We start from the raw sequence: 27,901 nt of genomic DNA, 5'->3' as shown, positions 1-27,901 counted from the left end.
TCACCTCACTGTCACATGAGACAGAACAATACATCTCAACTGTCCTCACCATGGTAGAAAACTGGACCACATGCTTCAAACTGAAACTTAACCCAGAAAAAACTAAGTTCTTCCTTGCAAGTCCCAACCACAAACTATCGTCCACCACCCTGCAACTTAATGGTTTAACGTATCCAATCAACTTCACTATAAAAATCCTCGGAGTCATCTTGGACCGATGCCTCACTTTAGAAGATCACACTAATACCCAGGTCAAAAAATGCTTTTCCACCCTTTGGAAACTCCGTTCCATCAAACATTACTTTGATTTCCCCACCTTCAGTTTGCTGGTCCAATCCCTAATCCTAAACTCCCTGGATTACTGCAACATCATATATCTGGGCTCCTACAAGAAAACCATTAAACGATTACGACTTATCCAGAACACCACCGTCCGCCTCATCTACGGGCTCAAAAAGTCAGACCATACCAGCCCTTTCTATAGAAAACTTCACTGGCTACCGTTCAAAGCAAGGATCATCTTCAAATTCGCCTGCCTCTGCTTCAAAACCCTAACTGGCTCAGCCCCGATATATCTGTCATGCCACTTCGCCTTCCCAGGCTCTAACCGTACACGCAATGCCCACCTGTTTGCCTACCCCTCCCGAAAAGGATGCATATACAAAAGATTCTTCGACAAGACCCTCTCTTTCCAAGCTGGCAAATGGAATGACTGCTTGTCCACTCTCATCTCTCTTGCCCCAACTTATCAATCCTTCAGGAAATCTCTCAAAACATACCTCTTTGATAAATTCCTCTAACCCCCGCCCCCCCTACCAAACTAATAATCCCAACCTCGCCTCCCTCCCTACCCTTCCCCTCCCCGGTTGCACCCCCCATGCAACAATTATTGGATCATTTTGTAATTGTTCACTGGTTTATACCATATAATTGTTAATTATTCTCTGCACCTGCATTGCATAATTTGATCTGAACTGTTTTCTGATATACTGTAACTTCGCTGTAAATGTACAGTCTCTTAACCTGTAAACCGCTTTGAACTGTTTTGTGGTATTGCGGTATACAAAAATAAAGTTATTATTATTATTATTATTATAATAATCACAGAGCCCTGGGAGACCCCTAAAGGATTCCTAAGGGTGGCTAAAACCATGGCTTAACTGTATCCAATGGATCAGGAATTCCAACATGTTTGCTGTGTCAAAGGAGGACTCCCTGGTAGCCCAGGTGACCAAATGCACTTCCCTACCTAGCGAGGGTGGGTGGTTTTAAAAGTACTGCAGAGTAGGTTTGATCTTCTGGAAGCAGTTTGAGGCTTTTCCCTCCTTGTTGGCATGTGCCTTTCATTCTAGGCTAAGAAGCCAGAGTCTGACAGACTCTGATCCCCTGCCTTAGCTTGTGCTGGCAGGAATAGACTATATAGCAGATACCCTATATGACATTATCAGAGTCACGGGGAAAGTCTCAGCCTGCCTTTTCGATCACTGCCCAGCCCGGGTCCCTATCAAAACTCATAGGGTAAGCCCAACTGAAAGCAGCAGTTTTGCCCTGCCTTCCCTACCCAGTTATCTCGGGACGGTATTTCTTAGAGCTTGGATCTAGTGAGTCTCAGCTAGCTGTGGATTCCATAGAAGGTGAGACTGAGCCTGTTCCGAAGATTTTCCATAGGAGGAGACCGAAGCTGCCAAATCCCCGCAGGTAATAGATGTAGGACATCCTGGTCCATCCCAGTGACTAAGAGCTGATAATTGCAGAGTTGAGAGCCAGTCTGCAACAAAAGGCAGAAGAGGTTACTCTGGTGCAGAGACAAGCAACCTCCTTGGCATCTGTCAATGCAACTCTACGAAAGCAGGTAACGGAGCTAACGGAGCTACTTCTGGAAGGGGAAAAGACAAAAAAACTCAACCAGCTGGCTGAAGAGCAATGGAAGAAGGCCTTGCAAGAGGGGTCCAGACTCCTGAATCTAGTAAACGAGTTGAGTCTCCACAAGAAAGGAACCAGTAAAAGAGAGGGAGCTGCCCAGCAAGACTGTCTCAGGCTGACTGAGAAGAATAGGGCATTGGCACAGTAGCTGACAGTGACGGAGAACACAGTACTTGCACTGCAGGCATAGCCAACCCAGGAGAGAGGTCACAATGGGGAGATTGAACCTATAGACAATCCCGTGATGATGAGAAGCCCAGCAAGGAGACCAGGCATTCAATGAAGGAAGTTCTGGGGCAGAATTGGAAACTGAAGGTGACATTTCACAGCTGGATTACCAATCTTTGGACCAGAAACTTGGACTATCCAAGACCACTGGTGTGGCTAGGCTCACTGGTTACTTTACTTACTCTGCCCTGTTTCAGTGTGGATGCGGAGGAGAATGCATGATATGCTTGAATGTGTGATAGTGGTCCTGGGGCAGTCCCAAAGATTCCATGAGGGATGAGGGAGGGGGGCGGGGGGAGCCCTGGATGACCTTAGAAATGAGTGCCATCATCCATTTCCCTAACATGCACTCATAGAAACATGATGGCAGATAAAGGCCAAATGGTCCATCTAGTCTGCCCATCCACAGTAACCATTATACCTTTCTGTCTCCGAGAGATCCCATGTGCCTATCCCAGGCCCTCTTGAATTCAGACACAGTCTCTGTTTCCACCACCTCTTCTGGGAGACTGTTGCATGTAGGTAACAAAAATGTCATGCATGAATACAGGATGTCCGGGGCAGTACTTGGAGAGACCTCCCAGGAAAGAGACTTGGGAGTTATGATCGACAAGTCGATGAAGCTGTCCGTGCAATGTGCGGTGGCAGTGAAAAGGGCAAACAGAATGCTAGGAATGATAAAGAAGGGGATCATGAACAGATCGGAGAAGGTTATCATGCCGCTGTACCGGGCCATGTTACGCCCTCACCTGGAGTACTGTGTCCAGCACTGGTCGCCGTACATGAAGAAGCACACAGTACTACTCGAAAGGGTCCAGAGAAGAGCAACTAAGATGGTTAAGGGGCTGGAGGAGTTGCCGTACAGTGAAAGATTAGAAAAACTGGGCCTTTTCTCCCTCGAACAGAGGAGATTGAGAGGGGACACGATCTAAACATTTAATGTACTGAAGAGAATAGTCTTAGTAGACAAGGACAGGTTGTTCACCCTCTCCAAGGTAGGGAGAACGAGAAGGCACTCTCTAAAATTGAAAGGGGGATAGATTCCGTACGAATGTACGGAAGTTCTTTACCCAGAGAGTGGTAGAAAACTGGAACGCTCTTCTGGAGTCTTGTCATAGGGGAAAACACCCTCCAGGGATTCAAGATAAAGTTAGACAAGTTCCTGCTGAACTGGAACGTACTCAGGTAAGGCTAGTCTCAGGGCGCTGGTCTTTGACCAGAGAGCCACCACGTGAGCAGGCTGCTGGGCACGATGGACCACTGGTCTGACCTAGCAGCGGTAATTCTTATGTTCTTATATTCCACTCATCTACCACCCTTTCCATAAAAAAAGTATTTTCTCAGATTACTCCGGAGCCTATCACCTCTTAACTTCATCCTATGTCCTCTTGTTGCAGAGTTTCCTTTCAAATGAAAAAGACTCGACTCATGCACATTAATATTACGTAGATGTTTAAACGACTCTATCATATCTCCCCTTTCTCACCTTTCCTCCAAAGTATACAGATTGAGATCTTTAAGTCTGGCCCCATATGCCTTATCACCATGTTAGTAGCCTTCCTCTGGACTGCCTCCATCATATTTATATCTTTTTGAAGGTGTGGCCTTCAGAATTGTATACAATATTCTAAATGAGGTCTCACCAGAGTTATATACCAAGGCATCAATACCTACTTTTTCCTACTGGCCACACCTCTCCCTATGCAACCTAGCATCCTTCTAGCTTTCGCCATCACCTTTTCAACCTGTTTGGCCACCTTAAGATCATCACATACAATCACACCCAAGTCCCACTCTTCCGTCGTGCACATAAGTTCTTCACCCCCTAAATTGTACCATTCCCTCGGGTTTTTGCAGCCCAAATGCATGACCTTGCATGTCTTAGCATTAAATTTTAGCTGCAAAATTTCAGACCGTTCTTCAAGCTTCGCCAGGTCTTTCTTCATGTTATTCACACCATCCAGCGTGTCTGCTCTATTGCAAATTTTGGTATCATCCACAAAGAGGCAAATCTTACCCGACAACCCTTCAGCAATATTAGGGTTGAGCTGAGGGGGAGGGTATGAGAGAAATTAAAGGATTTACCTTGTTAAGGCTGCAGTTGTCCCACTGGGCAGCAGGGGGCGGTAGGAAAATCTTTGGGAACTACCTATCCCAGAATGCCTAAGTTTTGCAGCTCAGTACTGAGTCAGAGGGGCAGAACTCAGATGGAGAGGACTACTTCTGCCCTAGGCTGGAATCATTTGGGGAGGTCCCAGAGGAAGTAGAGAGCCCAGCAAGAAAAGAGAGAAGAAGATGGTTCTATCCTGATATTCTAAACTTTTTCTACACTGCTGGGCTGAGGTAAGCCACTGTTGTGGAGTTATGAACTTAATTCCAGCGTCTGGCTAAAACCAGCCCTGGCCGAAAGAAATAAGGCTGCTAACCTTGTGTTTGAGGCGTGGCAGCTGCTAGCCAAAGGAAGCCTATTTTTGTTCCTGTAACTCAGAACCTTATTTTATTCCTGTTGGTTGAAAAAGTATAATCTTTCCCTTTACCTATGAGGAAACAGGTATTGCTTGTGTGACAATAAACACTTGCTATTCATCTGCAGAGCGTATTCAGGATTTATTTGCAGTGCCCTCTTCTGTAGCCTTTGTTAATCTGAGTTTACAGAGCTACTGTGGATAAAATTTATATTCCAACCCCTGACCATTACTCAGAAAAAGGATGCTTCAACCTGGCACCTTCCCATCCCCTGATCTATTAAAAAAAAGAAAGGAGTCTTCCTTGATTCTTATCACCTACCCCCTGGCATGCACTTTTTTTAAATCTTTAGCTATTGCATTAAACTGAGGGTCCCAAGCAGGAAAGCACTCATGCATGCATAATGGGGCCACTGCCAAAAACCTCTTAAAGATACAGTGCACTGGGCAGCGTTTGCATTGGGCTCCATCAGAGTGATGTCACCCAAGTGTAAGAATACCTGTCCTTTCTTCAGATAACACCTGCTACAGGTGAGTAACTTCACTTTTTCTGCAGTCCCATTCTTTTTTTCTTCCTGAATTCTAGGACCCCCACTTTTGAACGAGTCCTTTCCATATTCATCCTAATACTGAGCCATGCCATTCAAAGATCACTAGATGCCAGATGATCTTCCTGTATAATATCATAAATGCTTTACTCATTTTCAAGTAACTATGGATAATGATAGTCTAACTTATCAAATGCATGTTTGTCGTCCATACAGGTGGTTTCTCAGGGCAAGACTCAGATAAAGCAGGAGTATCCATGTCTGATATTCAATGCCTTCTGGACAAAGAAGGGGCATCAGAACTAGTTATAGATGTTATAATGAGCACCAAAAATGATCGGATTTTTTCTGAAGGAATCTTGCTAGGCATTGCCTTACTTGAAGGTGGAAATACCCAAATACAGGTATGATTAATCATTTATTTTGTTTAAAACGGTTGCATATGTAAATAGTGTTGGTCTCTTGTGCTAATTTTTTAGCCATCTTAGTAAATTTAAAAATCAGTAGCAAGTATGAGAAAATCAAATATGGTAGTAGTCTCAGAATCCAATTTTTTGTTAATTTTGGGTGTTGCTGTCCTCTTCTTTGTCAGAAACCTGCTTAATCCCTATACTATAGGCCTGATATTGAGCATGATGTCTCACAAAATGACTAATTTAGACATTTTAAGTTATACATTTGTTCAGCAGTGCTCTGCATTTAGTTAGCTGATAATGTAGTAAGGGTATCCTTAACCCTACTCCTCTGCCTTCCAACCCGGCCAGATGATTAACTGTTCCCCTTAACTGTATCCATGACATCCTGTTTGTCTTTGGGAAGCAGAGCTGAGCTTCTGATGTCATAATGGCTCTTCCACCAATAAGAGCTAACCTCATCAGTGATGTCACAATGGCTTGATTGTCCTGAACTCCTCTCAGCCCTCCAACCCAGCCAGCTGATTAACCGTTCCCCTTAACTGTATCTGACATCTTGTTTGTCTGTCTTGCCTGTTTAGATTGTAAGCTCTTTTGAGCAGGGACTGTTTTCTTACACTTTGTGACTCAGTATAGCACTGCGTTCATCTGGTAGCGTTATAGAAATAATTAGTAGTAGTAGTAGTAGTATACATAGACATCTTGCTGATAGAAATAAACACTGAATACTGGCTGTTTTATCTTGCTGCCTGAGTAATTCCTAGTTTTTGGATGGCAGCACGTGTGAAGGACAATTTCTCTAACTAGGTGTCCACATTTATGTGTCATTTGCACATGTAAAAGGTACAGACTACCAGGGTTTGCAAAGGTAAGAGTTCACTTGTACATGTAAGTTACAAGTTTATTTTACTTAATATACCGCTATTAAGTCCAAGCTCATTTAGCAGGGATAAACATTAAAACAAATAAAACCTCCCAGAAAAGAATTACAATAATGAAAGAACAAACCCACCAAAGCACCCACCACAAAACATACATTCCCCAAGATAATAATAATTACTTAAAAAAAAGAAATACTTATTCTCTGTCTTCACAGGAGTCCCTTCACTATGTCATATTTCTAATAATTCAACCCTCAAAGCCAACTGAAAAAATGGGCCTTCAGATGCTTTCTAAGGCGGACTGTAGAGAATTCCTTTAAATCCTGGGGTAAACCATTCCACAGAGTTGGGGCCAAATAAAATTATGTTGTATTGTGAGTACTGGTCAAGTGTGCCTCCTTCACTGCTGGATCCTGAAGCAGAGAAACCTGACTGAAATGCCATATGTGGGATGAACCAATGGATGTGATCAATTTAGCCAATGTACAGGGCAATCCCATTTTTAGAACTTTATATAAAATGACCAAAATCTTAAACCATATACGATAGTATACTGGAAGCCAATGATGTTCAATTAGCAGAGGGGTGGCATGCTCATACCTACCCCTCTGCCTACCAACCGCACAGCCACGTTTTGTAAAGTTTGAAACTTTCTCAAGTTTCACTAGGAGAGACCAGCTAAAATAACATTTGCTTAATCTAGTTTAGACATAAATAGTGAATGCACTAGAGTGAAAAATGAACCTCTATTACATCCTGCACGGCTTTTAATTTGTGCAGGATGAAAAAACTTGCCTCACTGTATTTTTCACATGATCTGTGAATGTTAATGTTGCATCAAATAGGACACCTAAATACCTAAAGGAAACTTCAATAGAAATTGACCTCCCAAGGAGACATACTGACGTTAAAGGCGGTTCCTGCCCATTATAAAACCAAGCTGCCATAGTCTTCTCCAAACTGAAACACATATGGTATATTTTCATCCAATCTTCTAAACACTGCTGTAAAGGGGAATAATCCAAAGCTATCTGTCTAGTATGCCACACCAGTAGTAGATCATCAGTATATCTAAAGGGACTGAACCCATATGCCTGAATGTGATCTAATAAAAAATGTAAGTACATATTAAATAAAATTGGAGATAATGAGGATCCTTGTAGAACCCCTCGACTTAAACTTTTAAGGGTAGATCTATTTGCCTCACCTACTACCAAAAATGTACGTTGATGCAAAAAAACTTGCCAGCCAAGCTAATTCCATCCCCCCACCCCCAGCTGCCTCAATTGATATAAACAGTAAATCAACATCGACTCCATCAAATGCTAACAGGTATAATGAAACCACCAAAACTACCTCCCCTTTATCCAACCATCCTTTAAATTCTTTCAATACCTCCAACAATATGGTTTCAGTGTTATAACCTGCACAATAACCTGTTTGTCTAGGATGTAATCTCTCATTAGTAGCTATATACTCCACTAAATGATCCTCTACCAACCTTTCAGTTAACTTTGCATTCAACATTTAATTTGAAATAGGCCTTTAAACCTCAAGCAGCAGTGTGTCCAGTACTAAAAAAAATTAGTTGTCGATTCCTTGCGACTGGAGGTTTAAAGGCCTATTTCAAATTTAATGTTGAATGCAAAGTTAATTGAAAGGTTGGTAGTGGATCAGTTATTTATTTATATACAGTGGTACCTCGGTTTACGAGTGCACCGGTTTGCGAGTGTTTTACAAGACGAGCAAAACATTTGCAAACTTGGTGCCTCGTAAACCGAGTGCGTTTCGATTTGCGAGCGCCCCCCCTGCGAACCGGCACCCTCCCCACCGCAATCCAGCATCCCCCGCCGCCATCGGGCACCCCCACCCACCGCCACGACCTGAGGTCCCCCCAACCCACCCAAACCCTCTTCTTACTTTGATGTAGCCTCCGCACCTGCACCAGCATGTCCTGTGCTGTGCTGTGCCGGTGCCCGAAAACCTGCCTCCGGTGCTGGGCCTTGAGCACGTCCAACGTGAATTCTCAGGCCTTAAGCTCGTAATCCAAGGTACCACAGAATTCTGGACTTGATGGACCTTCGGTCTGTCTCAGTATGGCAATTATGTTCTTATGGCTTGAACCTTTGGAAAAGGCAAGTATATAGACATGAGCGACACTGGAGGAAAGAGAGTACACTAGAGGCAAAAATGAGATGTGCAGTGAACCGTAGTTATTACGGAGAAGTGATACAAAAGGCTAAATGTATGTATATATATATATATATATATATATATATATATATATATATATATATATATATATATATATATATACTAATTGTTCTTTTTTCAGAAAAATTATCCAGCTTTTCCTGATCCTCTGGCCAAACACAAAGTATTTTTACTTTATTACAAAAATAATCTTCCAAGTAATCCTCATCAGATTTTATAGGAAGTAATTTCTGAACACCATTTGTTACAGAATCCACTATAATAAACAGCTTTCTAGCTAGACAAATGTCTTGTTGAATTAATATAGAGTAATATGAGCATTTAGCCTTTTGTATCACTTCTCCGTAATAACTACGGTTCACTGCACATCTCATTTTTGCCTCTAGTGTACTCTCTTTCCTCCAGTGTCGCTCATGTCTATATACTTGCCTTTTCCAAAGGTTCAAGCCATAAGAACATAATTGCCATACTGAGACAGACCGAAGGTCCATCAAGTCCAGAATTCTGTTTCCAACAGTGACCAACACAGGTCCCAAGTACCTAGCTAGATACCAAGTAGTAAAACAGATTTTATGCTGCTTATCCTAGGAATAAGCAGTGGATTTCCCCAACTCATCTCAATAATGGCCTGTGGACTTTCTCTTTTAGGAAATTATCCAAACCTTTTATAAACCCCACTAAACTAACTGATTTCACCACATTCTGCAGCAACAAATTACAGAGTTTAATTACACGATGTGTGAAGAAATATTTTCTCCAGTTTATTTTAAATCTACTACTTAGTATCTTCATTGCAAGCCCCCTAGTTCTAGTATTTTTTTGAAAGAATGAACAAGTGATTCACATCTATCCTTTCCACTCCACTCAGTGTTTTATAGACCCCTATTATATCACCCCGCGTAATCTCTTCTCTAAGCTGAAGAGCCCTAGCCACTTTAGCCTTTCCTCATAGAATGTCATGCCATTCCTTTTATCATTTTCGGCGCCCTTCTCTGTACCTTTTCTAATTCTGCGATATCTTTTTTGAGATACAGTGACCAGAATTGCACACAATTTTTGAAGTGTGGCTGTACCATAGAGCAATGCAAAGGCATTATACATTTTCATCTTTGTTTTAATTTCCTTTCCTGATAATTTCTAACGTTATATTTGCTTTCTTAGCCGCCGCACATTGAGCTGAGGGTTTCAAAGTATCTTCAACAATGACATTTAGTTCCTTTTCCTGGGCAGTGACTCCTAACATAGAACCCAGCATCACATAGCTATAGTTCAGGTTCCTCTTTCCTACATGCATCACTTTGCACTTGCTCACATTAAATGTCATTTGCCATTTTGATGCCCATTCGCCCAGTCTCACAATGTCCTCTTGCAATTTTTCACAATCCTCTTTCGATTTAACAACTTTGTGTCATCAGCAAATTTTATTATCTCACTAGTTATTCCCATCTAGATCATTGATAAATCTGTTAAAAAGAATAGTCCCAGCACAGACCCCCTGGGGAACCCCACTATTTACAACAGATTCCAAAAATAGTTGTGAAATATAAATGTGAAAATAAATGGAACTTCTATCTCTTAATTGTATTGGCTCTACAGAGGAAAAGCCTCAGAATCCTGTCAGGAAGGAAACCCTCCTCTAACTCAAGAGGGCTGTTAACTTTATAGGCATAAAAACCTCTGGTTTACAAATTCAGATGTTCTTAATCAGACAAATCATGTTCAAGTAAAGCAGGTGATTCAAAACGGAAACTTTCAACGTGTATGGCAGCAAGAACTCCTAGCCCAACCAATGATGGCCAGTATTTCACCAGATGACTGAATCAGGGAATTTCAAGGACTGGGTTTCTAATGGCACTACTATGTACTCGGTGCTGCCCACATAAAGATGGCTACTATGCATCTACCGGCACTTCTAAGACCCCACTATTTACCTTTCTCCATTGAGACTATTGACCATTTAAACCTACTTTCTCTGTTTTCTGTCTTTCATCCAGTTCTTAATCCACAATAGGACTTTTAAAAATTAATATTATGTTATTTTATTTATAACCCACTTTTCCCAAAGCGGCTCACAAATATAAACATACTTAATAAAAATTACATATAAAACAATCACACAATCAACTAGCGCTTACACCTAAACAACGATCTTAATACCCATACTTCATATGACAAAATAAATGCCTCTTAAACCCAGCAAGATTACATTGCTTTCTGATGTACAAAGGTAGGAGATTCCATTCCTGGGGTCCCCTACAAGAGCATAGTCACACGTGAGGAGTTCAATCTCAGGTCCCTCCTATCCCATGACTTTCTAATTTCCTCAGAAGTCTTTCATGAGGTAATTTGTCAAGTGCCTTTTGAAAATCCAAATACACAATATCAACTGGCTGACCTTTATCCACATGTTCATTCAGCCCTTCAACGAAATGCAGTAGATTGGTGAGGCAAGATTTCCCTTGACTAACTCCATGTTGGCTTTCTCTCCTTAATCCATGCTTATGTAAACGTTCTGTCATTTTGTTCTTTATAATAGTCTCTACCATTTTGCTGGGCACCGACGTCAGACACATGAGTCTATAATTTCCCAGATCACCTCTGGAACCTTTTTTAAAAATCAGCGTCATGTTGGCCACCCTACAGTCATGGTAGATTTTAAAGAAAAATTACAAATTGCTAACAATAGCTCTGCAAGTTCATTATTCAAGTCTATCAGCATTCGAGAATGTATACCATCCAGCCAAGCGATTTGCTACTGTTCAGTTTGTTAAATTGACCCATTACATCATTCAGTGTTACAGAGATTTGTCTGCGTTTATCTTATTATCAGAATTGAATACCATTTCTGGCACCAGTAGCTCCCCCACATCCTGCTCGGTGAAGACCAAGGCAAAGAATTCATTTAATCTCTCCACTATGGCCTTATCTTCCCTGAAAGCCCCTTTTATCCCTTGGTCATCTAGCGATCCAACCGATTTTCTTCCTAGCTTCTTGCTTTTAATATACCTAAAAATGTTTTTACTGTGTGTTTTTGCTTCCAGCACAATCTTCTTTTCAAGTTCTTGCTTTGCCCTCCTTATTAGCTCCTTACATTTGACTTGATATTCATTGTGTTGTCTATAATTATTTTAAGTCTGATCCTTTCTTAAGGATTCTCTTTTAGCTTTAATAGCTTCCTTCACCTCACTCATTAACCACACTGGTTGCCATTTGGTCTTCCTTCCTCCTTTTTTAGTACAGGATGGTATTTTTGAATAACATCCATTCCTGATGTATATTTATGACTAAACTAAACTAAGCCTTAGGTTTATATACCGCATCTTCTCCACTGAAGTGGAGCTCGACACGGTTTACAGAGTTTAAAAAATATGGGAAGAGAGAAGAGAAAGAGTTTACAAAGCATAAAAAGAGGGGATGTAATCAGGAGAAGAGATTATTATATGCTAGAGAAAAGCCAGGTTTTCAGTTGTTTTCGGAATAGTTGGAGGGAGTCCAGGTTCCGCAGCGGGACAGTGAGGTCGTTCCAGAGGCCGGTGATTTTGGAGAGGAGGGATCTACCCAGTTTACCTGCGTGGAGGATGCCGTGTAGAGAGGGGAAGAATAGTTTATGTCTGTGGGCAGATCTGGTGGTAGTTGGTGTCAGGGCGAGGAAGGATAGAGGGATTAGGGGCGGAAGGATGCCATGAATGATCTTGAAAGCCAGGCAGGAGCATTTGAAATGAATTCTGGAAAGTACTTGGAGCCAGTGAAGATTGGTAAGTAGAGGGGAGACGTGGTCATATTTGCGTTTAGCAAAAATCAGCTTAGCCGCAGTGTTCTGGATAAGCTGGAGTCTGCGAAGACTTTTTTTCGTTAGGCCTAAGTAGATGGCGTTACAATAATCGAGTTTGGATAGGATGATGGATTGTACAAGGACGGTGAAATGCTTTTGGTGAAAATAGGATCTAACTTTCCTCAGCATGTGGAGGTTGAAAAAACAAGATTTTGCCAGGGAATTCAGGTGATCGTTGAGGGAAACGGAGGAATCGATAGTGATGCCAAGGACCTTGCTTGAGAACTCAAGGTATAGAGCAGGGCCTGTGGGTAGGGTGAAGAGGGCGGGCAGGTGAGCTAATTTTGGGCCGAGCCAGAGTAATTTTGTTTTTGATTCATTTAATTTCATCTGTACTGAGAGGGACCAGGCATGAAGTCTCATTATGCATGATGTGATGTTCTCTTGGAGGCTTGTAAGGTTTGGATCTGTTTCGAGGAGAATGAGGATATCGTCTGCATATGTGTAAATTGATTCAAGGGGGGATAGTTTAAGGAGCTTCAGGGAGGTCATATATATGTTGAAGAGAATAGGGGATAGGGGAGAGCCCTGTGGAACACCACAGGATGGTGTCCATGAAGCGGATTTGGAGCCGTTTGTGTTGACAATGTAGGAACGATCGCGAAGGAAGTTTGATAACCACTTTAGGACAGAAGAGTCTATCCCAATCTCGGAAAGTTGGTAGATTAGTATGTCGTGATGCACGACGTCGAAAGCCGCGGAGAGATCAAACTGTAGGAGAACAGCAAATTTGTTTCGGGCGTGTAGTTGTTGCACCTTTGAGATTAGGGAAACTAGGAGGGACTCGGTGCTGAAATTAGGCCTAAATCCGTATTGGTAGTGTTGGAGAATGGAGAATCTCTCTAGGTAAGAGGAAAGCTGAGTGGCGACTATGGTCTCTAGAAGTTTTGTTAAAAGAGGGATGTTTGCTATGGGGCGATAGTTCGATGGTGAGGAAGGGTCAAGATCGGGTTTTTTCAGAAGAGTGGATAAGGCAATGTGTCCCATTTCGGTGGAGAACAGGCCCGATAGTAAGACTTTGTTTATGAGGTTAGTAAGGGAAGAGATGGCCTGTGTAGGGATTTTTTCGTAAAGGTAGGATGGGAAGGGATCTAGGATGCACTTGCAGGATTTAAGTTTGAGGCAAAGTTTAGAGATCTGGGTCTCGGATACAAGTTCGAATGTAGTCCATGATCTGTCGGCAGGGATAGCGTCGGAGTCTTTCAGGGGGAGAGAGTTGTAGGAGATAGCTGAGGGAAACGAGCTCTTTATGGTAGTGATCTTCTCGTTGAAAAATTTGGCTAGGTCATTTGGAGATGGGAGGGGGCAGAGTCATTTTTAGAAGTAAGGTTCCACCAGATGTGGAACAGTGTACTGTTTTGGTTTTTTGACCTGGAGATTTTGTCTCCATAATAATTCTTCCTAGCTTTTTTTAGTACGGAGTTGTAGGATTTGATGTTTTCTCTCCTGGATTGCTTATCTAGGGGAAATTTTGATTTTTTCCATCTCCGTTCCAGGGCCCGACATTTCTGTTTTAATTCTCTGTGGTAAGGGAGGTACCAGGGAGCCTTGTGAGAATAGGAGATGGGTTTAGTGGTTAGAGGGGCAAGGGCACGGTACGTGGATTCGGAAAGAGTCACCCAGTTATGCCAGATTGAGTCAGGGTTCGTGTGAGTGGGAAGGGGAGGGAGTTTGTTGAGAAACTGGGACCAGAATAGTTCATTTGAGATCTTTTTGCGGTAGGTGATGGAGTTTGTGGCACGGGTTGGGGTATCAAGGGCTGGCATGAAGACAGGGAGGCAGAAAGAGCCTAGGAGGTGATCCGACCAGGGTACATGTTCCCAACGGGTCATATCTGTGGAAGTTTTATGCTCAGTCAGGTCCAGAAAGCTAATGATGTCAATGGAGTGCCCCTTTTCATGGGTAGAGGTGGGCGGGGAAGCAGTGAAGCCTAAGGAGGTGAGGAAGTCTTTGAACTCAGTTGAGTCATTGTTGGTGTTGTCGTCTAGGTGAAGGTTTATGTCACCTATGATCAGTAGTCTTTGGAATTTTAGATAGGCCTTTGTTATGGTCTCAAGAACAAAGTCAGAGGATTTATTCCAGGGGTTGGGTGGACGGTAAAGGAGCAGGATGCCTAATGGGTGGGGGCGAAGTTCGTCGTTTATTGAGGCTAGCATGAATTCCAGGGAGAAGTGACTACCCTTTTCTAAGAGCTCAACATTAAAGAATGATTTGTAGAGAAGGGCTAGACCTCCTCCTTTTCGATTAAATCTAGGAGAGAAAAGACCGTGGTAGCCTGGGGACAGAGTTCATTTTGTGTGAGTAAGTCATCTTTTTCGATCCATGATTCAGTGATGCACAAAAAATCCGGATCAAAATCCTCATGTAAATCTTTTACTATTTGGGTCTTATTTCTGACGGACCTGGCATTACAATAGAGAGTAGGGACTGGGGTGAGAGAGTCAGAGGTAAGGATGGGCAGGTTTGCTGGGGGAACAGGTTTTAGGGAGGAGATGTTTGCACCTCGGTACTTTTTGAAATGATGGGGTCTGGTGGATACTAGCATGGGAATTCTGAGCCCAGGACAGATGTTATTGGGGAATGTAGCATCGGGTTTGGGAAGAGGTTTTTGGGAGTGGGAAGTGTTTGTGAGGGAGCAGAGAAGGAGGATAAGAGGCCAGAGTGAAGGAATTCGGGGGCGGAGCAGGGCTCCCACGCTGCCCGAAGTCACCGGGCCGAAGAGAGGAGCAGCCCCGAAGGCAGGGAGCTGCTTCTGAGGAGAGCGATGAGAGTCTCTGGACTTCGGGGGCGGAGCAACGGCTCCCACGCGGCCCGAAGTGGCGGTTGGAGTGAGGAGCAGCACCCGATGGCAGAGGTGCTGCTCTTGAAGAAAACTCGGTCCTTTTGGGGAATTCGGGGCGGAGCAGGGCTCCCACGCTGCCCGAAGTCACCAGGCCGAAGAGAGGAGCAGCCTCGAAGACAGGGAGCTGCTTCTGAGGAGAGCGATGAGAGTTTCAGGGCTTTGGGGCGGAGCAACTCTCCCCAGGAACTCCTGCTGGTGGCTGGAGGGGGTCCGGTAAAGGCTGTGCGCCGTTGGCGCTTTAGATTTTTTAAATTCGGGTCCCCCGCTGGTCTGGGAGAGGGGGCGGAGCAAGGGCTCCCACGCTCAACTCTCCCCAGGAACTCCTGCTGGTGGCTGGAGGGGGTCCGGTAAAGGCTGTGCGCCGTTGGCGCTCTAGATTTTTTAAATTTGGGTCCCCCGTTGGTCTGGGAAAGGGGCGGAGCAAGGGCTCCCACGCTCAACTCTCCCTAGGAACTCCTGCTGGTGGCTGGAGAGGGTCCGGTAAAGGCTGTGCACCGTTGGCGCTTTAGATTTTTAAATCCGGGTCCACCGCTGGTCTGGGAGAGGAGCGGAGCATGGGCTCCTACGCTCAACTCTCCCCAGGAACTCCTGCTGGTGGCTGGAGGGGGTCCGGTAAAGGCTGTGCGCCGTTGGCGCTTTAGATTTTTAAATTTGGGTCCCCCGCTGGTCTGGGAGAGGGGCGGAGCAAGGGCTCCCACGCTCAACTCTCCCCAGGAACTCCTGCTGGTGGCTGGAGGGGGTCCGGTAAAGGCTGTGCGCCGTTGGCGCTTTAGATTTTTTAAATTTGGGTCCCCCGTTGGTCTGGGAAAGGGGCGGAGCAAGGGCTCCCACGCTCAACTCTCCCCAGGAACTCCTGCTGGTGGCTGGAGGGGGTCCGGTAAAGGCTGTGCGCCGTTGGCGCTTTAGATTTTTAAATTCGGGTCCCCCGCTGGTCTGGGAGAGGGGCGGAGTAAGGGCTCCCATGCTCAACTCTCCCCAGGAACTCCTGCTGGTGTTTTTAATAATTAAATAGATGAAGAAGTGTTGTTTAAAAGGAGGGAGCTCAACTGTCAGCCAGCCACCATCCAGCCTCCAAGTTCCGGAACTTTGCACCTGCACCTCTATGTTTCTTTTTTTACCATTCTCCTCATGTTATCATAGTTTTCTTTTTTAAAGTTAAGTGCTGATTGTGAGCCTGCCGGTGCCGGGCTTTGAAACTGGCCACCGACCAGGGCTTAGCAACGACCGATCTTAATGCGCCTTCAAAGGATGTTGAAGGTCCTGCTGGTACTTATCAATAGAATAAAGAAAAAGAACAGTTTGTCAGGAACAATAAAGTTTTACCAAACTTGAGTCTCACTTTATTGCTTAAGTAGCACTTTGCCAGAGCTAAGTCTTTGAACTCCAAAAGAAAACATGAACATAAAATCCAGGCCTCTAAAACATAGCCCACACCTTCCTTGCAGGTACAAGCAGGTAAGTGATCAAATAGTTCATAGTAGCACTGCCCTATTAGTCCCACAGTCCAGACAGGGCAAAAAAATAAGGCTACCAAAACTTTCCAGTTTCATAAGAGACCTTCACAATGCTGCTTAAAACTTGTAGCCTGCGTTGCCTAGGCCTGGCTTGTAACAGGCCTTTCCCAACCAACCTTAACACGCTGGTGGGGGAGGGGAGTAGCTGAATCCACTTTAAATAAATTTGCCACAATTGGCCCCACAATCCCACCCTAAGGATCTTGTGTGGATTCTCCCCACTCTACTACCCCTTCACCCAATCAGCAATCTAGCCCCACACAAGCAGCAAAAAGGCAAAAAGTAGAAATGCCAAGGAAAAAACCACACTACATACAATGTCCCAAAAATCAGGCACACCTACAGCGGTGAGCCTAGCACAGCTCACTTGGTCCCAGACTTGTGCTTCCAGGCAGTTCAAAAAGAAAACTTCAAGATTCAAAGCATACAAAAAAAAAGGTCAAGCAATTTCACTTAGCTTTCATCCATGAATATTTCTTCCGGTTCCATGGCAATGTCCATAAACTCCATGGCATCCGGGCTAGCTGTCTGGCTGGCTTCAGGGACAGGAGCTACATCTAACATTTCAATGTCCTGGCTTTGTGTGGAATCAGGAGACCAGTCCCTCGAGCCTCCTTCCTGGGCTGGCCCAGGGTAGACTGATTTGGCCTTTCTGAGCTCAGCTTCTAAAGCACTGAGCTGGCCACGCCCTAACCTGTGAGGGGGAAGGGCAACCTGCTGCTTCTGCTGAGTTTTCCTTTGGGCCTTAATTGGACCCAGCAGTTGTGCATTACCTGAGCTCTGAGCCTGCCTCTTAGGCTGTCCTTTTTTGTAAGGCACCTCCTGCTGCTCCAAGCTGTTCTTCCACTCATCTTCCCCTCCCCAGGGTTCTGTAACCTGGTGGTTCAATTGGAACTCAGACCCTATCTGTCTGTCTGAGTTTAAGCTGTCACACTGGTTAGCCCTTTTCAGGGTAAGGGTTGGATTATGAGGAGATTTACCTGGCACAAGCTTAGCCTTAAGGCTGGGGTTGTGACATGATGCATTGGGTTTCCTGTGTAAACTTATTCCAGGGATTATATCAAATCCACTTTTATTGAAGATTTAAATATTAAATCTTCAATAAAAATGATTGAGCTAAAAAAAAAAAAAAAAAATCCACTTTGAATGTCCCCCTCTCTTCCCACCAAATCTTTTCTAAGGTACAAATTTATCAATCCCTTTCTCTAAAACATTATACCATAATTCTGCTTGCTGTTCTAGAGAAAGATCTATGAAATTACCAGGGAAATCCTGAACCAGTGAGGGTAGATCCTTAGGATCCACTGTACCATTACTCCATTTCATTACATCTTCCCACCTATTGATCTTATTAATATAATCCAAATACTATAACACAAATGTTAACACAACATGGTCGGTCCAAGATACCAAATAGCAAAATCCAAATAGCACCAAAAGATTCCACAAATGAAAGGAAGTAGCAAAATAACAAAAAGATTGGAACAGAAGATCGGATGTACCAGTTTGTAGTTTAATAAATGTCCAAATAACTTAAAAACAATAATCATAAAAACAATCCACAAAGGGTGTATACAGTCACAAACTAAACTAAACCTTAGGTTTGTATACCGCATCATCTCAACATTAGCAGAGCTCGACACGAGTGACCCACAGGATAGAAACCAAATAATGTATACAATAAAAATTACCTAACATGGGCTGTGTTTTGGCAAAATAAAAATGCCTTCCTCAGGGATCTTATAGGGTCCTTGGCTGTCTTAAATATAAAAACATAAGTCATAAAAATTACAAGTAGTTAAGAGGCTACAAACAAGCAGTTCAGCTCGCAAGCCTCCAATGTCTGCTAATTATGAATGGAGCATAAAGTCCTGTAAAAATTAAATCTAAACAATGCCCATGCACATGTGTTGATCTATGGCCCCAATGTATATAATATCCAACCCAAACAGAAATCTATGAAAAAGTCTGCCTTACTTGGACATTAAAGACCCTAGAAAATAGAATATTTGAACTTACCGTATTTTTTGCTCCATAAGATGCACTTTTTCCACCCCCAAAAATGGGGTGGAAAAGTTGATGTGTCTACACCCGATGGTACCATTTTAAAGTTGCAGTGGTCCAGTGTGCTCCCCTGCTGGACAACTGGCTTTGGTAGCAGAGCGGCGCGATGAAGGAGCACGACCTTTGTGCTTCCTGTCTGGTCCTGTGCCGCTCAGTGATTGGCTGAGGTTAGTTCTCGATAAGAACTGACCTCAGCCAATTACTGAGTGGTGTGAGACCAGGTAGGAAGCACAAAGGTTGCGCTCTCGTGTTGTGCCGCTCTGCTACCAAAGCCAGCCGTCAAGCAGGAGAGCGCACTGAAACACCGTAACTTAAAAAAGGTGCCAGGGGGCTGCGGGCGGCTTCAGGCTGTTGATTGCGGGTAGGCTCCTTCAACTGCAGGTGGCTTCGGGCTGCGGGCGGGCTGCTTTGGCTGCGGGTGGCTTTGGGCTGCATGTGGGCTCCTTGGGCTGCGGGCTGAGGCCCGGCTACTTCAGCTTGTGGGTGGGCTGCTTCAGGCTTCCCAGCACCAGATCACCAGATGCACCCCCCTGTAGAAGAGGAATATTTTTTTCCTTCTCTACAGGGGGGTGCATCTTATGGACGGGTGCGTCTTATAGAGTGAAAAATACAGTATTAAAGCCAGCTCTGAAATTTGTAATAATTTGTCCCACTTAAGGGTCTTTATTCCAGGGGCACAATAAAATAAAGCTATATATATCTGAGGACCATTTTTTCTCTGCAATAATAATAATTCTTTAAAAGGAAACCAACTAGTTGACATTTGAACAGAGGGCCACATTGTTAAAACAGATACTCCACCTCCCCTACACCCAACCCTTGATTTTACATACACATAATATTTATCAAGAATACCTTGAATCAGATAACTCTCCTCTCCTGGCGCCAACTATGTTTCTGTTAGACACACTAATTCTGGCTGAGCCTCCTCTAACAACAAATTTAGATCCTCCAACTTTGGTTTAATTACACAGCAGTTCAGTAATAAACAGCTATTCATCTTCTTCATGCCACCCCTCAAAGTTATATTTCTGAGGGGATTGACTGAGGATTTACTTCAAGATTATTCCATTCCCTACCCTTTGTCTTTATTCCATCTGCCACCCTCCTTTCATTCCAATGATTAGGAATCAAATGCCTCTTCACATTCACTCCTGACATCAAACTTAAGTTACAACCTCTCTCTTCTATATACTCCATGTGGAAGATAAACCACAAAATCAAAAAGGATCTAAAGATAAACGTAACTGACTTTACCTGAATTGCTACTTTTAACAGCATCTTCCAATTCTTGCTCCATCACTCACTCCAATAATCTGCTCCTTGGGTGCACGCTGCCACGTTGCAAATGTCGCTGTGGTTTCAAATTTAAAGGGAAGGTCCTTAGGTCGGGCGGTCATGTGATCACCGACTTCTCAGTGCCCCAACACTAATCTTCAACAAGCACACTCAAGCATCAGCAAAGATCTAAGCACTATTTTAATTATATTGGCGAATGTAAGAGGTATAGCGTGTAAATGTGAGGGGGTGCTCACATGGGTGAAGCATGGGAGGAGTATAGGTGATGTTGCTACTTAGGCATTAAACTTACAGAATGCTGTTGCTGCATTTAGGCACCCACATTATGCCAGGTCTATGACTGCTGTAACTGTAGTGTGTAAATGCTGGGCATGCTAATGCTAGTTTATGCTACTATGCAGTGTACTGTAATGGAATCTGGGCTCCATCAAGGTGCTTAAAAGGATGCATCCACATACAGAGTTGCCACCATAATTTATACATATAGAACTAGACTGGCAATATAAAATGGCTTTGAAAAAATCCATACAGAGCACTATTCTAGTAAAGGAACCCCAAACTGCACACTTTATATAGAATAGCGCTTAGAGCCGATTTTTGTGTCAAACTTTGAGTGCAAGGATTTACACCAGCTGAAAAACCAGGAGTGAATCCTGGTGCATAAATTAGGCACAGATCTCCAGTATTCAGTAATACTGAATGCACCTTTAGTGAATGCCCCTGACAAGCCCATGCTCCTCCTCCTTTAAGATTTGTTCATGGATCTTCATAGAATAGCGCTAAGCAAGATTTGAAAGCAAATCCAAACTATAACTAGATCCACAGTAGGAGTCATTGCCCAGGAATAGGATTTAAGTGTTGTCACTGATGATGCATTGAAACCTTTTGTTTAATATGCAGTGGCAGCTAAGAAAGCAAATATAATTTTAGGAATTAATAGGAGATAAATAGAGAGCAAAATCGAGGATATTAATATGTCTTTGTATTGCTCCATGGTGCCACTGCACCTCAAATATTGTGCACAGTTTTGGTTACTGCATCTCAAGAGATTAGAAAAGGTACAGAGAAGGGCAGCAAAAATTATAAAGGGGATAGGAAAACTTCCCTATGAGAAAAGGCTAAAGAAGCTAGCGCTATTATGTTCCTTGTTCTATGTATTACTTAAATACCAATAAACAGTTTGGAATTTGAGGAATCTATAAAATACTGAGTGGAGTTGAATAAGTAGATATAAATCATTTCTTTACTCTTTCCAAAAATTCAAGGACTAGTGAATATACAATGAAGCTAAAAAGTAGAACATTTTAAAACAAATCAGAGAACCTATTTCTTCACCTAATGTGTAATTAAGTGCTGGAATTCATTGCTAGAGAATGTGATAAAAGCAGTTAGGATAGTGGGATTTAAAAAAAGGTTTGGGCAAGTTCCTAAAGGAAAAGCCATAAGCCATTATTAAGATGGACTTAGAAAAATCTATTGCTTTTTCCTGCGATAAGCAGCATAAAATCTGTTTTACTCTTTTGGAATCTCGCCAGGTACTTCTGACCTAGATTGGCGATTGTTGGAAACAGGATACTGGACTTACTTGATGGACTTTCAGTCTGCCCCAGTATGATGATGCTTATGTTCTTACCACTGGAATGGCATGAGTTAAATATAAAAAAAAAGATTCTCTTCCCTTTCTCCCACCTATCCAGTATCAATGAATTGCCCCTTCTCTCCTCCTTTTCCATCCAGCATCACCTCCTCTCTTTCTTCCTGCTCCCCCTGGTTCAATATTACCCCCTCCCCCTTTCCCTCCCTGTTCAACATTTTGCCACCCAAACCTACCTACATCTTTTCTGTTGACACTGCCATGCCACCGAGCCTGCAGCAGCAATAAACAAATCACCAGCAATAAGTGTCGGGGAGCCTTCAAGCCTAAGTGCTCGTGAAGGTTCTGCTGGTTCCATCCCCTCTGACATAGATGGAACACATCAGAGGGGTGGGACTAGCAAGCATTTATCCTTTTAAGCTGAGCTGGAGTCCTCCAAGAGCATTGCTGCCAGTGACGAGGTGGTGTTCAGTATTATGCTTTTAGTCATTAGGGACAAGCAGGTTCCCTGGAGTCCAGAGCTTGCCTGTCTCTTACTATTCAAAATGTGATTGTGAAACAGAAACTCCACCCTTACTCCCCACTGGCAGCAGTGCTCTTGGAAGACTCCTGCTCATCTTAGAGGGAACAGTGCTAGCAGGGCCTTTGTGAGCAGGTTTCCCAGTATTTATCACTTGCATGTCATTCATGGCTGCTTTGAGTCCTGAGGCACAGAAGAGGCAGTAGAAAGTCTGTGCGAGGGGCAGGATCAGCCGAAGACCTGTAATCTGATACCCCTTCTATCACTCCTCTAGGCCAATGCAATAGGTAAGTGCTGTCATAGAAGCTTTCAGCGCTCCCCTACCATGCATAGTGCATGGAGGAGAGTGTGACATAGTGGTTAGAGCTACATTCTCAACACCCTGAGGTGGTGAGTTCAAACCCCACACTGCTCCTTGTGACCCTGGGCAAGTCACTTAGTCTTCCACTGCCCCAGGTACATTAAATGGATTATGAGCCCAGTTGCACAGATAGAGAAAATGCTTGAGTACCTGTATGTAAACCACTTTGAGTGTGGTTGTAAAAACTACAAAAAGGTGGTATAGAAGTCCCAAACCTTCTTACCAGGTTGCACTGGCCCTGCTAAGATTCATACCAAATCTGATGATCTTAGTATAATTTGAAATATACAGTTTTATAAATCTCTATATGTAATCTGGCACTAAACCATGAAGGGTTTTTAAAGTAAATAATAAAGGTGTAAACTCTACCTTCACTGGAGCAGACACAAAAGAGCTATAGGTTTTCCCATCTGGAAACTCCAACTATCATTCTTGGCTGCTACATTCTGCATTATTTGTAGTATGGCAATAATTCAGCTAACCCACCCTTTTTTTTTTCTAAACCGCGATAGCCGTTCTGAATGATCTATGTGGCTCTATGAGCATCAGGAACTCTGTGAGCATCAGGAGCAGCCCGGAGCATTCAGCGCGGCTTCCTGCGCTAGTAACCACTATCACGGTTTAGTAAAAGGGGAGGGCAAATAAGGCCCTATTACAATAATCAAAATAAGCCATAAGACTTTAATTTCTGGTTTAAATTTAGACAAGTACACATTTTGAATTAAAAAATTGAAAAAGGAACTATAGGAGATTGTTTATCATTTAAGATGAAGTTGAAAGACTTTTTTATTTTCTCATCTCTTAATTATATAGAACATAAGAATAGCCTTACTGGGTCAGACCAATGGTCCATCAAACCCAGTAGCCCATTCTCACAGTGGCCAATCCAGGTCACTAGTTCCTGGCCAAAACCTAAGGAGTAGCAATATTCCATGCTACCTATCCAGGGCAAGCAGTGGCTTCCCCTGTGTCTTTCTCAATAACAGACTATGGATTTTTCCTCCAGGAACTTGTCCAAACCTTTCTTAAAACCAGCTATGCTATCTGCTCTTTCCACATCCTCTGGCACATGTTCCAAAGCTTAACTAGTCTCCGAGTGAAAAAAAATTTCCTCCTATTGGTTTTAAAAGTATTTCCCTGTAACTTCATTGAGTGTTCCGAAGTCTTTGTAATTTTTGATGCAGTGAAAAATCAATTCACTTGTACCCGTTCTACTCCACTCAGGATATATACAGGCTTTTACTAAACCACAGTAAAACTTATTAATGCAGGTCAATGAGATAAATGCTCATAGGAATTAAATGAGCATTGGAGCATTTATCTCACCTGCCCACTGTAAAAAGCTGTACCGTGATTTAGTAACATGAGCCCATAGTTTGTTTATGGTGATGATTTATGTTTTTACATTTTGTGATCTGGTTAGAATGTTATTTATCAGACTGATAGAATGTAAGGTAGCTAAATGAATGATGAGGGATTCTCTTTAGTAATACACTAGTAGGCTGTATTTAATAATGCTGTATTTTTATTTCTCTAAACTATGTTTGAATTTATTTTTGTTGCAGTATTCTTTTTATCAGCAACTGAATGAGCAGAAAAAATCAGAAAAATTTTTTAAAGTTCTTAATGACCGCATGAAAGCTGCTCAGAAGGAAATAAGGGCCACAGTAACTGTGAACACTATTGACTTAGGCAGCAAGAAGAAGGATGATGAGAATGACATGGCAGCATCTGTGCCCAAAAAAAGAGGTAATGTGATGCAATGAATAACATTACACCATGTTATGACTAAGCAGCATAATTCGCTAACCCTGCCCTTAAGTGCCCAGGAATAATGATAATTGTACAAATATTTCCAATCAAATATTGTTTATTAGAATTAACAGAAATCTTGATTCAAAAGGCATTTGTATAATGGAGCCATATATAGCCAGGCGTGTCAAAATGCATCTTTCCTGGACAATATGAACTGGAGGAACCTATATCACTAGGTTCACTTATATACTTTCGCAGTGGTTGGTAGTGAAGTCTGACACTTATTCACCTTATTGGTAACGGGAAGAACAAAGCAGTTTGCAGAATTTTTCACATATTTCAGAGTCACAAATTTAAATCTTATGTGAACGGATGCTGATACGTATGTTTTCCTGGTTTGAATTTACAAAGAGCATTTAGCATGTGTAATGTGAAGAGCAGGGTCATATAATCAAAGCAAAATTGCAAACTTGTTAGTATTAAAAAAAAAAATCTGAATCTCCATGTTTTGGTATTGATTTGTAAAAGGATGAATTTAAAGTGGTAATACAAATTGTAAGAATGGCCATCCTTGCTCTCTTGGCTCAGATAACTAAATACTTCTATAAAAGGAAATCCCTTCATCTGAAACCAAAGAAAAACATTGAAGATTTCTCATGGAGCTTGGTTCTTTGAGGAGTAACTCTACCTTTCTAATTTCTGTAGCTTCTCACACCCTGGTTTCACATCCTTTTATTATATCAATAGCTTCACCTCTCAGTAACTTGGCCCAGATCACTAGCCTCTCTTATTTATTTAATTCGTTTTATATCCCATCCCCTCCAGAGAGCTCAGAGTCTTATCCGATCCGAACCATGGCTGGGGGGCTGATTCACGAAGTGCCTTCATGCAAATGAGGGTGTTTGGAATCACGCCCCCAATCGACTGCCCGGATCACCCTCCAGCAATCCCGATGCATGCGCAGACCATCTACTTTGCCTGTAGATGGTCTGTGCATGCTCACCACACTTGAAACTTTTTTTGAGTCGGGAGGAACTTTACTTTTTTTTTTTTACTTCGCAATCCCGTGGTTTTAACCTGCTTTAAACCTGCGGGTTAAAACCATGGGCTTGCACTGCGGGGAAGTGCAGGAGATCGGGGCTTGCAGAGAAGCAGGATCGGGGCAGAGAGCAGGGCGGCAGAAGGCAGGGCAGTTGTAAAGGACCTGAGCAACTGGTCTTCGCAGTCGCTTATTTTTTGATCGGTCAGCCCAGTCGGTGTCCCTCTTTTTTTAATGAATCGCTGCCTGCCTACATTTGAATGCCATTCCCCCTCATTTGCATTCGCAGATCAGAAGATGATCACGACAGAGGGGTGGGAAATCGGGTTGCTAAGTTGTCAGGACTTGATCGGTGGGCTTCGTGAATCTAGCCAAAAGTGTGCTGTTTGTGTTATGATCATTGCACAGCTACAGTATGCTTTATGTAAACATGATAAACTATGCTTATGTTTATTGTAAACTTGATATGCATCAAAAGAGTTTACAAATCTTATACAAATTATATCAAAGAAAAGAGTGGGAATGAAAAGAAAAGGGGAAAAAAAGATGCAGTGTTAATTGGCTGAGGCCCTGATGGTTGTACCTTAAGATTTTTTTCTGTTTCTCAGACTCAGGCTGATATACCAGCTACCTAAGCTTTACATTGCCTTCTGATAAATGTAAGATTGCTATACAATAACTTGTCTAATTGAAAAATTAGAGGGGCCCTTATTCATTTTCATTTGGAGATTTGTAGGATTTCAGAACTGGATCATGGTTATTGAAGGGAAACAGAGCAAGGAGTGAGGCCAGTAAGTGATGGGTGAATATACTAATAGATGATCTTTCTGGAGAGGGTAATGTGGGTTGGATGGTTGATAATTAGCATGGAAATTTTACTAGGGATAGGATACCTCCTTTTAAATGCTTTCAGAATTTCCCCTGCCTGAAATATTTCATTTATGCATGATATGAAGGAGAAGAATTTGGTGAAGAAATTGGAAAAATGCTTGAAAACAGGGGATAATGCTGATGGGGCAGTGTGGAAGAGAGTAGCTATTTGGCCTGTATAGAGTAATATAGTAAATGATGGAGGTGAAGACCTGCATGATCCATCCAATTTCCCCTAGAAGATGGACAGAGCCACACCCACAATCTGTGCAGGTTACACTCCTTCATGATTGAACACTGGCACTACCACCAAGGCAACTCGCAATTTGTTACCATGCCTATCACATACAGACAATACTGTTACACAAACATAGGAGTCTGTTCGTTACGTGATCAACCCATGCTCGCGAACTTCTTGCAGAAGAATGTCAATCACATCTTTTAGCAAGTCCTCCTTCACCAGTGGAGTATAGTGTCCTCTTTAGGTTTTCCTTCTGTAAGCGAACTATGAAATGGTGTTTTGATCTGCTCTGATCATTTTTTTTTTATTATTATTATTTTGGGATATTTTTCTTCCGTTTTGGGAGGCTGTGTTGCCCAGAGGACCTCAATTTTTGGAATACTCTGCCTGGTAGAAGGCACAGACTCTGCAAGGGCAAGCTGTAGCTCTCAGGGCAACCCCCAAGTGTACCTATTGAGCCAGCCTGCTTTGTGCTTCTTCAAGGCTTGGGGGTACATTCCCCTGAGAGCCAGTTCACCTTCTGATTTATCAGAGGCATGAGTGCAGGCTGTGGGGCTCCTGTGTGAATCCCGTGAGGATCTGTGGGTGTGGAGTCCTCATTCAGTGTCTGTCTAACTGGCAGCCCAAAGATCTCCAGTTGTGGATGGCTTCTAACAAGAATATGAGACAAAAATTTATCTCCATCCAGTCAGGCTACAGCAAAGCTGACACAGGCAGGCACCAGCAAAACACATAGAGTATAGCCCATTATTCCCTATGGGGAAAATCAGGACTGGGAGGATTGGAGGTCAGACGTCATGCCTTGATTGTCAGAGGGCTCAGCTGCTTTCCTGGAGAATTCCAATTCCCTGTCAGGAACCAGGAGTCAAGAAGTGATAATTGCACTCGACCAGGGAGAAAACCCTTCAGTGAGGCAGTTTTTCAAGTCTACTACCATTCCACATGTTGTTACAGATGCACTCGGGGAGTGGAAGTTGGAGCCCCAGTAGTAAGGTGGTCCAAAAAAATAAATTAACACATTTCATTTGTCCACAAGCTAATTTTATTCCTTTATATAAAAATAATAAAACACATAGAATTTTACTTAAAACAAACCCAGAATTTGCTAAAAATCAATTCCAGTCATTTCAGATAAGTTTACACATTTTTTATACTTCTCATTATTGCATTTTCTTAAAAATAGAAATAAAGTGCAATGATTAGAGGTGATTAACACAGACGTTCATCTGTTTGGGTTTGTCCCGAGGTCTGATAATGCAGTGATCTGAGCGCTGCAAAAAAATGTGATATATAAGTTG

General features: G+C 42.8%; 1 protein-coding gene across 5 annotated transcripts in view; it reads left to right on the top strand.

The window, feature by feature from the left end:
• The window catches only part of ITPR2 (inositol 1,4,5-trisphosphate receptor type 2), a 665,265-nt gene that overhangs the window by 431,261 nt on the left and 206,103 nt on the right, over positions 1 to 27,901 (top strand). For all 5 annotated transcript variants that reach the window (XM_033951965.1, XM_033951964.1, XM_033951968.1 and 2 more), the window contains 2 exons: positions 5,381 to 5,568; positions 24,264 to 24,447. In XM_033951965.1, the coding sequence (XP_033807856.1) occupies positions 5,381 to 5,568; positions 24,264 to 24,447 (372 nt within the window). The remainder of the gene's footprint in view (positions 1 to 5,380; positions 5,569 to 24,263; positions 24,448 to 27,901) is intronic.

The sequence above is a fragment of the Geotrypetes seraphini genome, chromosome 7 (genome assembly GCF_902459505.1).
Source record: "Geotrypetes seraphini chromosome 7, aGeoSer1.1, whole genome shotgun sequence".
NCBI classification, from domain to species: domain Eukaryota; kingdom Metazoa; phylum Chordata; class Amphibia; order Gymnophiona; family Dermophiidae; genus Geotrypetes; species Geotrypetes seraphini.
Note: the sequence above shows the minus strand (reverse complement) of the source record. Positions and strands in the feature narration are given on the sequence as shown.